Here is an 18328-nt window from a genome sequence, read left to right on the forward strand (position 1 = left end):
TGCATGTTTACGCTTGTCTGCAGAATGCTAAGAACTGCTTGCTCTTGCCAATTGCACCCAAACACTATCAATTTATAGGACATGTCACTCAGGGATATGGGTTATAATATATATTTTTACTGTGTATGTTTTACTGATATCTTATATGTGCTATACATGCCTTGTGCTGTGTTATGACTATGTTTTGCATCTTGGCTCCAGTGAAGTCTGTTTCCTTTGGCTGTATTCATAGGTATTCATGTAGGGTTGATGATAATTAAAGTTGAACCGGAACTTGAACTTGAAGCATTCGAAATGGAATGGTAGAAACATAGTTCCCCAGTACACTTTATTAAAACAATTTGTAGCTTGACATAATGCTTCAAGTTGAGTTCAGAGATGTACATGATATTTTTAAGATAAATCCAGATGATGCAAATGATTTTCTGTCTTATTCATTTGGGCTTCAAGATCCCATGGCATCAAATCTGAAAAATATAAAAGACATTGACAACTCAGGAATGATGGCACATTTCCATGTCCAACACACAAAAAATGGAGTTGCATGATCAATTTTACACGATCCAAGCATCTATTCTGCACGCTACAACTGAGCAAGACTGGTGGAGTAGGCTCACTGACATTGAATGCTTTGACCTGGATTCCCATCTCAAGTTACATAACTATCTCTGAGTTTTCCAGTAGATGTCGTAGAGAAATGAGCAGATGCTAGCTCACACTTGACTATTTCTGAACATTTAGCCCATGGGTCAATGCTCACCCTGTAAAGGTACATTGTATTCCCTCCATAAATGCCTCCTCCATCTAGTAAATATTGTGTGGAATGCCTTTGGATTTTTATATACTCGGTAAGATATATGAATGGATGTTTTTGCCACTGTAATAGTCATTGTGCATGGAAACACAGTCATATTCTGTAAACAGATCTTCTGGCCCATTGAGTAAACACCAATCATCAAGCACCCATTCATACTGGTCAATTTTATTCTCTCCATATTCCCATCAAGTTGCTCTAGCTTCTATCATTCATCTACATGTGTGGGGAAACTTTACAGTAGTCAATTAACTCACCAACCTGAACACCTTTAGCATGTGGGAGGTAGCCGGAGCATCTAGGGAAACCTAGGTGGTCACAAGGAGAGCATGCAAACTCTACACAAACAGCGCCAAAAGTCAATATTGAACCTGAGTTGCTGAAGCTGTGCAGAGGCAGTTCTATCAACTGTGCCACTGTTCTGCCCTGATTTACATTTCAAAACAATTAAAGTAAAAGCATAAACAGTTACTAAAAATGATGGTTGATAGTAAGCTGCCTATGGTATATACTTATGTAGCTGATGTGTTAACTATGAATTTGCCATAACTTGAATGTATTCCCACCGTGTTCCATAGAGCCCTTCCTGGTTATAAATGAACAACCCCATCAATTGCACTTCATTAACCATTAATACACTTTGTGAGTTTTTCTTGCATTGGAATCCAACAATTTATTACCCAAAAGCAAGGATAAAACCATTGAATGTAATTGAATTAAGCTGCGCTCAGCATTTAAAACTGATTTGTTGGCAAATTAAAGTATTGCATTGCTAAATTATAAGTAAATAATTTAACTTCATGAAGGTAGTTTAAATTTGCTCAGTTCTTGCTGTGATGGAGTACGTGACATGCTCTAATCTCTTTTGGTTACAGAAATCCATTAGTACGGCTCATGCTTGGGCTATTTTGTTTCTCTGTGAGGACTGGAACTGTGGGCCGTCTCGTTGTATTAATTAACCTGCACAGAGCAGCAAGAGTTGTGAATATTATCAAATGGCCTGTCCCAAATCTCTCAGCTTACAGAAAAAAAATAGCACAAATCGCCACTTTCACTCAGCAATAGAATGATGGCTTGTTGTAGAAACATAAAATAAGAGCCTTTTGAGTCTACTCCATAGTTCATTACAATCATGGCTGCTTATCCAAACTCAGGAACTTGTTTCAACTTTCTTCCTACATCCTTTCATCCCACTTGCCCTAAAAATAAAATATAAATCCTTCTTAATATATTTATACTTCAACAAGAAGGAGTGTGAGCATGGACCAGTCTGCATTGATGGGAAGAGTCAGCAGCATTAACACATCAGATGACCTGTCCTTGGACCAGTACACAAATACAACCATAAGGAAGGTGTACTAGAGTCCTTATGTTCTTAGGAGATTGTCACTGAACATTGCAACAAATTTCTACAGAACTATTGTTGAAAGTACCCTGACTGCTACATCATGTCTGGTACAGCAATTCAAATGCACAAGAATGTAAGAAGCTGCAGAGAGCAGTGGACTCTGCTCAATGCGTCATGGGCATATCCTCTGTCATGATCAGTCATATCTACTGGAAGTACTGCCTCAAGAAGGCAACATCCACCAACAAAGGACACCACCTGGGCCATACCATCTCTTGCAGCGACCAGCAGGCAGGAGGTACAGAAGTTTGAAGGCCCACACGATCCAATTCAAGATTAGTTACTTCCCCTCAGCCATTCAGATCTTGAACCAACTGAACCAAGTGTTACAAATTTTGCAGCACTTTGATCACTTTGCACTAGAATGCACTGTTACTGTTCTAATTGTGTTCTTTCTTCTATACAGTTTGTACAATTTGTGTTTTGTTTATGTTTTTCTTGTGAATGCTGCTTATCTAATGCTATACACTGTACATAATCCCTCCTGTTGTCTCATAACCAGGAAATAAATAAAGCAAAGAAGCTATCCTGTTAGTTTCTTATTGACATTGGACATAAATCGAATGACTAAAGCAACAATAAGTTACATTGATAAATTACCCCTTATGAAGCAAAAGACTCTGGACGATGTCGTAGATTGATCTTCAGCCACATAAGGAGGTAGCAGCAGAGAAGAATAAAGTTTGGATGAAGTGGTAAGTTTTGAGAAACTTGAAGGAAATGAGGTTTGGAGAGGAAAACCCAGAATTCAGAACACTAAGGATGTGTAGGATTAAAAGAAAGGCAAAAATCTAGGGTGAAATAGGAATGGAAATTACAATTTCAGCACAATTCATTGTTCCTAGTAATTAATTCATTCCTTGGTTCTGCTCCCCAACTCTTCCTGTACCATGCTGATGACAATATTGGTGCTGCTTCATTGCCTCCAACTTACAGCTTGCTCTTAAATTCACTTGGTCCATTTCTGTCTCCCCTTTTTGATCACTCTGCCTCCATGTCTGGAGACAAATGTCTACCGACGTTTTTTATAATCCAACTGATTCAGAGATGTCCTCCTTCTTTTAAGAACAGGTCTTCCTTTCCTCCTCCATTGATTCTGTCCTCACCTGCATCTCCGTCCCCCCATCTTCCCACTGCCTTCACGGGGACAGAGTTCCTCTTCTCCTCATCTACCACATCAGGAGGCTTCACATCCAACCCATCATTCTCTACAACTTTTACCACCTTCAGCGGGATCCTACCACCAAACACAACCTGAAAGCATGAACATCGATTTCTCCTTCTGGTAATTTTTTTCCTTCTTCCTTCCCTCTTCTTTTATTCTTCACTCTGGCCTCTTACTGCATCTCCTCACCTGCCTACCAACTGCCCCGGTCCCCACTTTCTTCCCTTTCTCCACTAATCCATTCTCCTCTACTATCTGATTCCTTCTTCACCAGCCCTTTACCTTTCCCACCCACCTGGCTTCATGTATCACTCTCTAGCTGGTCCTCTTTCCCCTCCCCCCCACCTCTTTATTCTCATGTCTTTTCCCTTCCTTTCCAGTCCTGAAGAAGGGTTCCAGCCTGAAAAGTCAACTGTTTATTCATTTCAATAGATGTTGCCTGACCTGCTGAGTTCGTCCAGCATTTTGTCTGTCTTGCTCTGGATTTCCAGCATCTGCACAATCACTTGTGTTTACAATTCATTATTCTTTAGGAGGGATACTTAACTCTTTGTGTGGCGAATTGTCATCTGGCAAGGAGGGAGGATTTAATACACTTTGTGAAGGGAAGTTGAAAATAAAGGAACAGAAGCTGCTTCAGAGAGAAAAAAAAATCTCCTCTAGCTCATCTGTTTTTAATCTGTGAGAAAGCAGTAGGTTCTCCAAGAGACACTGGTCCTGGCTTCGTGTGCGTCAAATTATGGCATCACCCAACAACACTGCACAGCTTGAACTGTCCTGATGAGATACAGCTCTGCGTTACACCTGCCCTGTGTTACAAGCAAGCACCATTAGCATGCAAATCAACACATTCGGGCTGCACTTTCCTTCACACGAGTTGCAGAGTCTGGTGAAAAAGGGGAAAGCAAGTTGGCTGCAAACTGGAGGTTGTTACTAACTCTGAGAAGCAGATGCTATTGCTTTGCCTGCATTCAGAAGATGGCAGTGCCAGGCTCCCACATTCACGACTCCTTCACAGCCTCCTCTCGACTTTGCAGTCTGACCTTTATTCCAACAAGATCACGTGAGGATACGACTAGGCACAAAATGGCATTTGGAGTTTATATGCAGCTGAAAGAAGGTATTTCAGGATGCAGATAATATTTTGAAGAGAATATTGGTATGGGTTTATTATTGCTGCATGTATTGAGATATAGTGCAAAGATTTTGTTTGCATATCATCTAGATGGATCATGCCGTATATAAATATGTCAAGGTAGTATGAATGCATTACAATTACAGAGTAAGTGCAGTGCAGTTAGACAAATAAAGTGCAAGGGCCACGACAAGGTAGATTAGGAGATCAAGAGCTCATCATTCAGTGTTCAACCCTGTAACACTGGTTTCCCTCGAGTCCGATGGTACATGCTCTCAAGTTTTTGTATCTTCTGCTCGATGAGAGAAGGGCAAAAGAGAACGAGCACGGTGGCAGGGGCCCTTGATTATGCTGTCTGCTTTCACAAGGCAGCGAGAGGTGTAGACAAAGTCAATGGAGGGGAATCTGGTTTTGTGTGGTAGACTGGGCTACGTTCACAACTCTCCGCAAGTTCCTGTGATAGTTGCCACGTCAAGCCGTGATGCATCAGAGTAGGATGACAGGAAACCTGAGCAGCTGAATAGAAATATGTACCATGTCAAGCACTGAACACACCACGAGCATCTCACTGGCAATTCAGTCAGTATAAGTACACTCCACTCAATCGCTTGCACACACTCTAAGCCAGACCGTTGCAGATGACATTCTATTTGGAGTGCTGTCACGGAGACAGATTACCCAGTAGATAGAGGAAAATGTGTGCTCCTTCAAGAAATGCATTATCCCCACTGACTCCTGGGAATCTGGCCCATGACCATTCCAAGTGGAGAACAAGCACTTGGGATGATGTAATGAATTGTCAGACCACACATCACATGCAGAACGAGGCACTGAGGGTGTGGCAAAGGGGCTGCACCAGGTGACAAACTGCCTTCTCATCCCATTAGGCACCTTCCGCCCAACCTGTACAAGAGTTACTCCATTGACCTCATCAGTCACCTGAGAGCCTTGTCCTGGAAGCAGGTCATCCTTGATTTTGAGGGACTGCCTGTGAAGGAGAAGAAATTACGTGAAGTGACAGCGTGAACTAAAATGAACGATTCCAAAGGGATCTAACAAAGAGACCTATGAGCATTTGCACGGTAGTTTGCTGAAAGGGAGCGTCAGCTGAGAAAATGGTTTAAAAAAACACACACACACAAGGGATTCTGACCTTTATAAGTAGAAGCATGAAATACCTGAGAAGGAAGTCACAAAGAATTTTATAAAAGGCTGGTTCTGAAACAGCTGGAACATAATGTTCATTTCTGGGCACCAGACTTTGGGAAAGATGCTTCCTAAGGTTTGTGGCACTTCAGGAAATGTGAGAAGTGTTAAAATAATTCCAGGAATAAGGGACTTCAGAGTCATGGATTTCAGATTCAGAGAACTACAGCACTGAGATAGGCTATATGGTCTATGCCAGCCTTTTATGCCCATTTGCATTAATCTCACTTGTCCACATTGGGACTGTATACTCTCATACCTTGCCCACTGAATTTTTGTCTAAATGCTTTTAAATATAGCCCTTCAGCTCATAGTGCTTGTGCTGAACATGATACTAATTTAAACTACACATTTGCCTGCATGAGGTCTGTATCCCTCTGTACCCTGCCTGTTCATACACCTGTCTAAACCTCTTAAATGTTATCATCATATCTGCTTCCGCCACCTCTCCTAACAGTACGCAGTTCTCTGTGTAAAAGGATGTCATTTTCTCCTTTTCAGTATACAATAATGTAACCAAGAATTGACTGCATGGTCATGGACCATTAGCCACAGAAGTGCAGGAGAGAGATTTTGTCTTTTTGCTTCTTCTCCACTGAAGCAACAACTGAGGTGGTTTAGTATGTGGTTTAGTTTGGTTGGCATGGCCACTATAGTGATTTGTATTTCATTTTCCATCAACAGGAGAACATTTGCCCATTGATCTATTCACATTACAATGCAACAAGGCCACACCTGTATCTCAGGGGCATATCAAAGCCTGTGAGAGTATTGTGAATCGTCTGGGACATCTGCATTGCTCCATTCCATTCTTTTCCAGAGTTTGACGAAACTCCAGCACGTTCCCAGAATGGGGAAGCAGACTCGATTACTTCTAATTATAGAACTTGATTAGCTTAAAAGATTGAAAGATCGGTCTTCCTACATGTACCGTCTTTAAATGCAAGAAGGCATTATAGTGGATCAAGTATTAAATGCCTTTGCATTGAGATCATTGCTGTATAGATCAATGCTAATAGCCTGTTTGGTATCCCTAGCCAGTTAGTACTAGGGCCTAAGGGACCCAGCCATAATTATCCTTCAGAATAACCGCTGTGTTTTTTGCTACATTTGAGAGCGTGTTCTCTGGCTTGAAGCAGAGGAACAGAGGCTTGAAGTTTCATCATTTAGTTAATGAAAGAGAAAAAGATGAGATAATTTTTCTCATACTTCACACTCCAAGTCAACTATAATTTATGCCATTGAAATTTTAATCAAGAAATATTTAGTTACAAGTAAGCCTGCTCCTTCGCTTGGCCTCATACAATCCGAAGGGAAGCAATCTAACATATTTCAGTGCCTTAGATTCGTGAAAAAAAATTGAAACCTTGAAAGAAAAGAATCACAAGAGCAAAGAGGCAATTCAAAAGATCTATGGTGTCTGACATTATTGTGTTTAGCAACAATATTGTCACATTAGTGTATAAAGTGTCCTGGCTTCTAACTCACCTCCTCTTTTTGGGGACTTTAATATTAGGATAAAGGCTTTCTTGGTTTAAAATACGTCCAGCTTTTCCTCAAAAACTGTGTTATATTTCACATTTTCATTACTTGAAGTAACATGAAAAAGCATTACTTTACAGCAAGTAAATTAGTATCACATTTTAACAAGTCTAGTTTTATTTAATGGTTATTCTGACACATAAGTGACACAGGTGGACACTGTATTTGCAAGTTTTCACAATATAAGAAAGTTAGATTTGAAGTCATTGTAAATTGCTGTGAGTTTTGTTACTGAGACAATAGACTAGTTGGCAGTCAGAATGTGAAGTGATTAATACTATGATGTTGTGATACCACCAGCAGGACACAATGAGAGTCTTGTGAACTAGTGTCCGCTGAAGACAGAAGATAGAGAATGGAGTATGCATCTCCACACACACTGCTCACACTAGATCTACTGCTCCCATCTGCTCTCCTGATTACTCTTATTCGATTTCTTGCTCTACCTTTCTATCCTATAGAATTCCATTATCTGCAGCTCTTTGTTGCTTCCACCTGTGACCTCCCAGTGTCTGTTGCTATTTCTACTCTTTCCTCCCCCACATGACCCAATCAATCTCTCCTCACTATCATCTGGCAGCTCATAACTTGCCCCCACTCTCACTTCTTTTGTACAAACTATCTCAGCTCTACCTTATCAGTCTCAAGGAATTGTCTCCAACAGAATTGAAAGATTTTGTTTCACGCAAAGGAGACTAACATTCGTTTTAGGTGACCGCAGCAGATATCGGAAATAATGGCTCGCTCATTATCAGTCTTTGGGTCATACAATTTGATTAGCATTGCATTCATTGAACATATAGAAGAGTACATCAGATTAATGGGCCCACTGTTCCATGACATCTGCATCGATGGTAAGTGTGGTGAACTACATATACCTGTCTGGACACGCCCCCTGCTGACTGCTCCTGTGGCTCCTCCCACAGACCCCGGTATAAAGGTGATCGAGGCCTGAGCCCGGCCTCTCAGTCTCCAGGATGTAGTATGGTGGTCACTCACTGCTTGTTCCTTCTTCCAGTCAATAAAAGCCGATATCTCGCCTTTATGTCTCAGAGTGAGTTATTGATGGTGCATCAGTAAGTTAAACTAATTCTCTTCTATCTCTACAAGATCCATATACTTTTACTTCCAGCATATTTATGTGTCTATTCAACAGCCTCTTACATGCCACCATTCTCCCCATTCCAGTTTCCTACAACTCTGGGTAAAAACTTGTCCTGCACATCTTCTTTAAACTTTTCCCCTTTCATTTCAAATGTATGTAGCCCAGTACTTCACATTTCTTTCCTGGGAATAAGATGCTGACTGCCCGCTCTATTTATGCCTCTCATAATCTTATAAGCTTCTACCAGGCCTCCCCTTGGCATCCAATGCTTCAGATAAAACAATTTGTCCAATCTCTCCTTGTAGCTCAGATGCTGAGTGACCAGAATTGCACACAATACTCCAAGTACAACCTAATCAAAGTTTTATATAGCTACAACATGACTTCCTGACTCATACTCAATAGTCCAACCAATGTAGGCAAGCATTCTTTCTGCAATTTCTTCCTCGACTTGTGTGGCCACTTTCAGTGAGCTAAGAACTTGGTCTCTACGATCCGCCTACATCATCTAAGCATTCGTTTCATGCTGGTAACGTACAAGCAACCAGATCTAGTTTCTCCTTCAACATGTCGGGATGCATACAAAACTCCTCCAAGACTTATCAAGGCCACCGCAGGGATGACGTTCCCTCTGAACGTGGTATTGCAAACCAGGGATACCAGTCGTAGCAAAAAAAGGCATGATTCAAAATGCAGATGGGAGGAAGTTCCTTTACTCAGAAGTCAGTGAATCTTTTGGCTCTGTCTATGAATGCTATGGAGATCTAGTTATTAAGTATTTAAAACAGAGATCAATAGATTTTTAGAAAATAAGGAAATCAGAGTAGTAGAGTCAATCAGCGCATGAACAGGCCCTTCAGCCAAAATGGTCCCTGCTAAGCAATATTCCCACCTAAGCTAGTCCCATTTACCCACATCTGGCTCATATTTAAACCTTTCCTACCCGCGTACCTGACCAACAACATTATATTTCCAAGGAATATGGGGGTCCATATTTGAAAGTGTTGCTGAGATAAAGGATCAGATATACCCCACTGAAAGCCCTGTTGTTACTTCTATTTCTTATGCTCCTATCTTCTTCTGTTAATAATTGTCTCATGCAGCATAAAACCACAGTTCACCATTTACAGGTTGTCTACTGTCAATGTGAATGCTATAGGCTTTTATGGATGCGGTAATGTTTAGAATCTAATTACTCCCTTTTGCTATGCTTTCATTTATGCATTTGCCTTGGCTAATAACATAATTTTACAAGGAATGAAATAAAATTAGAGAGTCATTCACATTCCCAGCGGCACTAATGTAAGATGGAAGCCAGCAGTTGGAATTGCCATGGGCTTTCTTTACCCTCAAAGATGCCACAAACAGGGTAGTGCTGACATTTATAAAAGCTAAGGTTGTTCAAAATAAAGCATACAACCAAAGGAAAATATTCCATGACTCAAAAAGCTAAAAATATTTGTGACAAAACATATATTTAAGTTAATCTGTCATTTTAACAAATTTGCATTTGTTATTTAAGAGCCAAAGAAATGTTAGCTAGAATAGGCCATATGGCCCCTCAAGGATGCACTACCATTCATTAAGGTCAGGGCTGATCTAATTATGGCCCCAACACCACTTGATTACTCCACACACTCTTGGCTCTATTCAGTTTTGAAACTTTTCAGTCCAATAATCTACTTTGGACTTGAATAGTTTCAAAGTTTTGGCTTCGCTGCTCTCAGGGTAGAGTATCCTATGAAATCATGACTATCAGAGAGAAAAGAAAATCTCATTTCCATCTTCTCTCCTGCCGAAACTATGCCTTCTGGAGCTAGAATTCTCCACTGAGAGGAAACATCACTAGCTCTCAATCAGTATAACTTCTGTTCACACACTCTTTCCACTGATTACATGCTCCTCCATGGCACATTTGCCCTGTTTGGGTGCTATGGTTTCCTCCCTCAGCCCAAAGACGTGAAGATTGGTTGGTTAATTCATTATTGTACATTGTCTCTGGAATGTTGGGGAGAGGTAAAGTATGGGAAGAGTTTATGAAAACACAGGGAGAAAAAAAATGTGGGATTAATGGTGGCAGGTGGAATTCAATACAGAAAAGTGTGAAGCGATTCACTTTAGTAGGTCACACTTAGCAGTACAGTGCAAAGAATGCATGTTTCTTAGCGGTGTGTTGGAACATAGGGATCTTGGAGTCCAAGTCCACTGTTCCTTAAAGTTGCTGCAAAAATTGACAGGGTGGTAAATAAGGTGTTTTTCTTTCATTAATTGGGGGGTGGTGTGGTTGAGTTCAAGCTCTGCAAGGTAATGCTGCAGCTGCAGATTCAAGAATAAAGATTGATTCATGTCATTTCCAGTACAAAAGTGTAAAGAGAATGAAATCCCAAATGGATGCAGCACAAAAAATATGATTGATAAAGAACACAATAATAAAAAATAAATACATAAGATAGCTTATATACAAAGATTGATTGTTTGTATATCCATAAGGTGACACTAGGTACAGGGGTGTCTGTACGTTAAGGTGGTTCTGACAGGAAATGATAAAGTAGTGGTTGTGGTGGGGGCTGGTGGGTGCAGGTGTGGATCAGCCTTATTGCTTGGAGAAAGTAACTGTTTTTGAGACTGGTAGGCCTTGCATAAGTGCTACATAGTGGGATAAAGAGTCCATGAGCAGGGTGGGTGGGATCCTTCATGATATTGCTGAACTTTTTCTGGCACCTTTCTGTATATACATCCTTGATGGCTGGTGCCAGTGATGTGTTGGGCAGTTTTCACTACCTGTTCTGGAGCCTTCCTGTCTGCTGCTGTGAAGTTTCCATACTCTGCAGTATGTTAGGATGCTCTCCTATAGAAGGACCTAAGTATAGCTGTACATAGTCCAGCTCTTTACATAAGGAACAGGAGCCGGAGTAGGCCATCTGGCCCATTGAGACAGCTCCAACATTCAATAAGATCATGGCTGATCTAACCATGGACTCATCTTCACCTACCTGCCTTTTCCCCATAAACCTTAATTCCCCTACTAAGCAAAAATATATTCCATGTCTTAAATATATTTACTGAGGTAGCTTCCACAGCTTCATTGTCAGAGAATTCCACAGAATCACCCCCCTCTAGGAAAAGCAGTTCCTCCTCATCTCTGTCTTAAATTTACTCCCCTGAATCTTGAGGGTATGTCCTCTAGTTCTAGTCTCACCTACCAGTGGAAATAACTTTCCTGTCTCTATCTTATCTACCTCTTTCATAATTCTATATGTTCCTATAAGATCTTCTCTCATCTCATCTTTTCAGCCTCCTTACGAAGTAGAGACATTGGTGAGCTTTCGTGATTGTGTAGAACGTGTTCTGGGACCCCATGAAAGATTCTGTCGGAAGGCATATTGGTGACTGTCCAGTGTGGCGGAAGTGCAGTTTTTGATATGGCTATTACCAGCCGTTCAAAGCAGTACATGCTGATTGTTGTCAGTGCCACCGGGTGGTAGTCATTTAGTTCTGAACGTGTAGAGTTCTTTGGTACAGGGACAATAGTGACCATGAAGCATGTGGGGATAAGAGCCTGGATAAGTAAAGTGTTGACAGTGAGTGTGAAGTCATCAGGGAGATGGTATGCACACTTCCTGAGTACTTGGCCTGGGATGTCGTCTGGCCCAGCCGCCCAAGGGGCGCTTGACTGTCTGCAGAGTCCTTCTTACATCTGCTCTTGTTACAGACAGTGGCTGCTCACCTGGGAGGTGGGTAGCTTTCATGGTTGGAGTGATGTTACATGCCTCAAAGCGTACATAAAGGCTGTTTAAAATATCAGGGGATGAGGCTACAAAACTCCAGTTAGATTTCACTTGGAGAATTGCATACAGTTCTGGTCATTATTTACCTTGAATTTACTTTGAAATTTGATATAGGAATGATGTGGAAGGTTTAGAGAGACTGAAGTGACGAGTTGCCAGAAGCTACCTGGATGAATGAGCAAGTCTTATGACGCAAGGCTCAGCGTGCTAGAACTTTTCTCTTTGGAGCAAAGGAAGATGAGAGGTGACTTGACAGAGGTGTACAAGATGATAAGAAGCATAGGTAGAGTGGACAGTCATCACATTTTTTGAGTACAATGGCTAATACAAAAGGACACACTTTTAACGTGATTGGAGGAAAGCAAAGGGGGGGTGCTCTATGCAGAGAGTGGTGAGTACAGGGAACGCACTGCCAGAAGTGGTGGTAGAGGCCAATACAAGAGGGACATTTAAAAACACCCTTAGATAGACCCATGGATGAAAGAAAGCTGGAGGGATATGCCAGAGGGAAGAGTTAGATTAATCTTGGAGTAGATTAAAAGTCTGGCACAAACTCCTGGACCAAAAGGCCTGTAACTGTGTTGTACTGTTCTATGTTCTAGAGATTTTTTTTTTGTACCCATTCAAAGTGTGTCGTCTTCAGAAACTAAGCCACCATTTAGTTGTCAATCCTTAGTTGTTCTTGTTGGGTCTTTGATGCTCAGTATGGAGAAGGTGGGTGAAGACCCTACTTCTGTGCTGCATGTTTCTACGATACCTTGTTACTTCCCGTCATGTCCTCGATTTTCACTGCTCCACCACTGCCATCTCTTCAGTTGCCTAATTTTTGAACTTCTCTCTCAACATCTTGACCTCTAACTCTTTACGCTCCTTTAAGATGCTTGTTAGGACCAATTCATTGACCAAGGCATTGGTCACCTGTCCTTACAACTTCTTGGATATTGGAAAATGCTCCTGAAAAGCACCAAAGGCTATTTTATTATTATTGAAAACATTTTGTAAATGTTGTATAATATTTTGCTGTCTTGCAGTTTCTTATTTGGCAATGTTCTTATTTCATTTAATCATGAGCAAATCAATTAGTGCACCTTCTAAGAACCGCTACCATCTAACTTTGTGAAGTTCTATTGAGAAACTTGCTTTGAGTTTAATTGAGGTTTGTTCTGGTGAGCTTTCTGCATTTAGTGAAGCCATTAAGTAATGCAAAAGGCATATCAGAGGATGAATTTAATCACATTGCTGTTAAGTTTGTAAATTTACTATAGAGAGCCTCGCTAGCCATGGCAGATGGTTCTGAAGAGAATCGCTGACATTCCAACATTTGAATTGATAAGGACTCACTGTAATGGTGCATTTGGACAATCTTCCCAGGGTTACCCTACATAAACCTGATACAATAGTAAATTCTACTTTAATTATTTTAAGCTAATTTAGTATTTAATCATTTCGAAGAGACCTTGGAAAGTGGGCCCAGTTCAGCATTAACTACACCTAGAGAAATTCCATTTCCTAACTTCTCCCTGCTGCCTATTCTCTTCACATTTTCAACACCCCATGCTTATTTCTACCATTTACCTATCTACAGAGAGCATATTTCAGCAGACAATTAAACTACCAGACAGGGAGACCATTTCACTGAACACCTTCGCTCTGTCCACCAGAGAAAGCAGGATCTCCCAGTGGCCACACATTTTAATTCTACGTCCCATTCCCATTCTGATATGTCTATCCATGGCCTCCTCTACTGGCAAGATGAAGCCACACTCAGGTTGGAGGAACAACACCTTATATTCCGGCTGGGTAGCCTTCAACCTGATGGCATGAACATTGATTTCTCTAACTTCCATTAAAGCCCCTCCTCCCCTTCTTACCCCATCCATGATATATTTAGTTTTTTCTCCCCCTCCTTTCTTTTTTCTCTCTTTCTGCCTGATGCACCATCAATAACTCACTCTGAGATGTAAAGGCGAGATATCGGCTTTTATTGACTAGAAGAAGGAACAAGCAGTGGTTGACCACCATACTACATCTTGGAGACTGAGAGGCCGGGCTCAGGCCTCTATCGCCTTTATACAGATGACTGTGGGAGGAGCCACAGAAGGAGTCAGCAGGAGGCGTGTCCAGACAGGTATACGTAGTTCACCACACTGCCCATCACTCTGCCGGTTCTCCATCTCCCTCTGGTGCTCCCCTCCCCCTTGCTTTCTCCCTAGGCCTCCCATCCCATGATCCTTCTCCAGTTCTGTGTCCCTTTCACCAATCACCTTTCCAGCTCTCAGTTTCACCCCACCCCCTCCAGTCTTCTCCTATCATTTCACATTTTCCCCTCCCCCTCCTACTTTCAACTCTCTCTTGCTATCTTTCCTTTCAGTTAGCCCTGACGAAGGGTCTCGGCCCAAAACGTCGACAGTGCTTCTCCCTATAGATGCTGCCTGGCCTGCTGCATTCCACCAGCATTTTGTGTTTGTTGCTTAAACTACCAACGCACATGTGTTAAGGTTGTGGGAGTGAACCAGACTACCTGCAAGAAGTCCTCGCAGCAACAGCATGCGTACTCCACACAGGTAGCACTGGAGGTCAGGGTTGAACCCGGCATTACTGACAGCGCCATTGTTCAGCGACTCAAAGATTCAAATCACATTTATTATCGAAGTACTTATGCAGTATATAACACTGAAATTCGTCCTCCACATAGACAGCCAAGAAACAAAGACGCATCGAACCAGCCCATTCAAAGAAAAACATCAACCCCCCACTGTCCCCCCACACACAAAGATCATGCAAACAGCAATAAAAAAAATGAGGGCCAGCACAGAATATAAAACAGAAAATCAAAAGTCATATTTCAGTTCAGCTCAGTGTTTGTTATCTGTAGGCTGCCCCAACTCAAAAATCACCCAAAAGTAGCAACAAAAAATGGAGTGACCAGACCTTAAACACATTGTAAAGCTAAATTGGAATCCAAATCCACAAATCCCTATTAAATCTTGCTCCGGTACCATCCTCCGACAGCACTGAGGGAGAGAGAGATCACTCAAATGCAAGAACCTTCCCTCAACAGCAGCGAGTGAGAAGGTGTTCTCAGTTTAATCATTTCTTATTTTGCTTTATTCCTTATTTTATTCTTCATAGAATCATACCGCACAGAAACAGGGCGTTCGGCTTATACTGCACAGAAACAGGGCCTTCGGTTTGTACTGCACAGAACAGGCCTTCGGGTTGTACTGCGCAGAAACAGGGCCTTTGGCTTGTGCTGCACAGAAACAGGCCTTCGACTCATACTGCACAGAAACAGGGCCTTCGGCATGTACTGCACAGAAACAGGCCTTCGGCTCGTACTGCACAGAAACAGGCCTTCGGCTTGCACTGCACAGAAACAGGCCTTCGGCTTGCACTGCACAGAAACAGGGCCTTCGGGTCGTACTGCACAGAAACAGGCCTTTGGCTCATACTGCACAGAAACGGCCTTCGGCTTGTACTGCACAGAAACAGGCCTTCGACTCGTACTGCACAGAAACAGGCCTTCGGCTTGCACTGCACAGAAACAGGCCTTCGGCTTGCACTGCACAGAAACAGGGCCTTCGGGTCGTACTGCACAGAAACAGGCCTTTGGCTCATACTGCACAGAAACGGCCTTCGGCTTGTACTGCACAGGAACAGGCCTTCAGCTCGTACTGCACAGAAACAGGCCTTTGGCTCATACTGCACAGAAACGGCCTTCGGCTTGTACCGCACAGGAACAGGCCTTCGGATCGTACTGCACAGGAACAGGCCTTCAGCTCGTACTGCACAGAAACAGGCCTTTGGCTCATACTGCACAGAAATGGCCTTCGGCTTGTACTGCACAGGAACAGGCCTTCAGCTCGTACTGCACAGAAACAGGCCTTTGGCTCATACTGCACAGAAACGGCCTTCGGCTTGTACTGCACAGGAACAGGCCTTCGGATCGTACTGCACAGGAACAGGCCTTCAGCTCGTACTGCACAGAAACAGGCCTTTGGCTCATACTGCACAGAAACGGCCTTCGGCTTGTACTGCACAGGAACAGGCCTTCGGCTTGTACTGCACAGGAACAGGCCTTCAGCTCGTACTGCACAGAAACAGGCCTTTGGCTCATACTGCACAGAAACGGCCTTCGGCTTGTACTGCACAGGAACAGGCCTTCGGATCGTACTGCACAGGAACAGGCCTTCAGCTCGTACTGCACAGAAACAGGCCTTTGGCTCATACTGCACAGAAACGGCCTTCGGCTCGTACTGCACAGGAACAGGCCTTCGGATCGTACTGCACAGGAACAGGCCTTCGGCTCGTACTGCACAGAAACAGGCCTTCGGCTTGCACTGCACAGAAACAGGGCCTTCGGGTCGTACTGCACAGAAACAGGCCTTTGGCTCATACTGCACAGAAACGGCCTTCGGCTTGTACTGCACAGGAACAGGCCTTCAGCTCGTACTGCACAGAAACAGGCCTTTGGCTCATACTGCACAGAAACGGCCTTCGGCTTGTACCGCACAGGAACAGGCCTTCGGATCGTACTGCACAGGAACAGGCCTTCAGCTCGTACTGCACAGAAACAGGCCTTTGGCTCATACTGCACAGAAACGGCCTTCGGCTTGTACTGCACAGGAACAGGCCTTCAGCTCGTACTGCACAGAAACAGGCCTTTGGCTCATACTGCACAGAAACGGCCTTCGGCTTGTACTGCACAGGAACAGGCCTTCGGATCGTACTGCACAGGAACAGGCCTTCAGCTCGTACTGCACAGAAACAGGCCTTTGGCTCATACTGCACAGAAACGGCCTTCGGCTTGTACTGCACAGGAACAGGCCTTCGGCTTGTACTGCACAGGAACAGGCCTTCAGCTCGTACTGCACAGAAACAGGCCTTTGGCTCATACTGCACAGAAACGGCCTTCGGCTTGTACTGCACAGGAACAGGCCTTCGGATCGTACTGCACAGGAACAGGCCTTCGGATCGTACTGCACAGGTACAGGCCTTCAGGTCATACTGCACAGGTACAGGCCTTCAGGTCATACTGCACAGGAACTGGGCCTTCGGGTCGTACTGCACAGGAACAGGGCCTTCGGGTCGTACTGCACAGGAACAGGGCCTTCGGGTCGTTCTGCACAGGAACAGGGCCTTCGGGTCGTTCTGCACAGCAACAGGGCCTTCGGGTCGTACTGCACAGGAACAGGGCCTTCGGGTCGTACTGCACAGGAACAGGGCCTTCGGGTCGTACTGCACAGAAACAGGGCCTTCGGGTCGTTCTGCACTGTGGTGAACTATGTGCCTGTCGGGACACGCCCCTGCTGACTGCTCCTGTGGCTCCTCCCACAGGCCCCTGTATAAAGGAGATCTGAGGCCTGACGCTCGGCCTCAGTCTCCAGGAGATTGTATGATAGACACTCACTCCTGGTTCCTTCTTCCAGTCAATAAAAGCCAATATCTCGCCTTACGTCTCAGTGTGAGTTATTGATGGTGCATCAATTTTATTGACTGGAAGTTTTAAAACATGGAACCCGTTTTGCGTCCGGACCGATTGAATTTGGACCCTCAAGACCCCGACGCAGCTCTCGCTTTTGAACACTGGCTTGCATGCTTCCAATCGTACTTGGCGGAGCTTCGTGCGACTGAACCCGCCGTTATGCACAGAATCCTACTCTCGAGGGTCACCCCCCAAAGTTTACTCCATTATCCGGGACCTGCCGACCTACGATGGGGCACTGGACGCCCTCAAAAGACAGTACCTGCGGCCGGTGAACACCGTCTACGCAAGACATTGTTTAGCTACCCGGCAACAGCGGCCTGGCGAATCGTGCGCTGAGTTTCTCCGAGCACTACAGACACTCGTCCGACCTTGCGACTGCAAGACGCTGACGGCAGAACAGCATGCGGAGCTGCTGGTGCGAGACGCCTTTGTGACGGGACTGAGGTCAGTGTACATGCGCCAGCGACTGCTGGAAAACTCAGACCTTACCTTAAGCTCGGCGATAGAGACGGCCAACGCTCTGGAAGCTGCGCTGCACAATACTGATGCTGTCCAGTCGCGCGATTCCCCGCCGGTTCCGTGGACGCCTCAGACCCCGCCACCGCCGGCTCCCGGGAGCGAATTCGCCAATGCCGCCGCCAGTCGCGATTCCACGAGCTCCCCGACCCTGACCACGG

The 18328-nt window shown here is 43.9% G+C and overlaps 1 protein-coding gene across 1 annotated transcript in view; it reads right to left on the reverse strand.

Moving 5' to 3' along the window:
- Nucleotides 1-373: 373 nt before the first annotated feature.
- ofcc1 (orofacial cleft 1 candidate 1) overlaps nt 374-18328 on the reverse strand; it is a 569853-nt gene continuing 551898 nt past the window's right edge. Inside the window, exon 21 of the mRNA XM_059985698.1 lies at nt 374-467. Coding sequence (XP_059841681.1) covers nt 446-467 — 22 coding nt within the window. The 3' untranslated portion in view covers nt 374-445. The remainder of the gene's footprint in view (nt 468-18328) is intronic.

This window comes from Hypanus sabinus, chromosome 1 (genome assembly GCF_030144855.1).
Source record: "Hypanus sabinus isolate sHypSab1 chromosome 1, sHypSab1.hap1, whole genome shotgun sequence".
Lineage (NCBI taxonomy): Eukaryota > Metazoa > Chordata > Chondrichthyes > Myliobatiformes > Dasyatidae > Hypanus > Hypanus sabinus.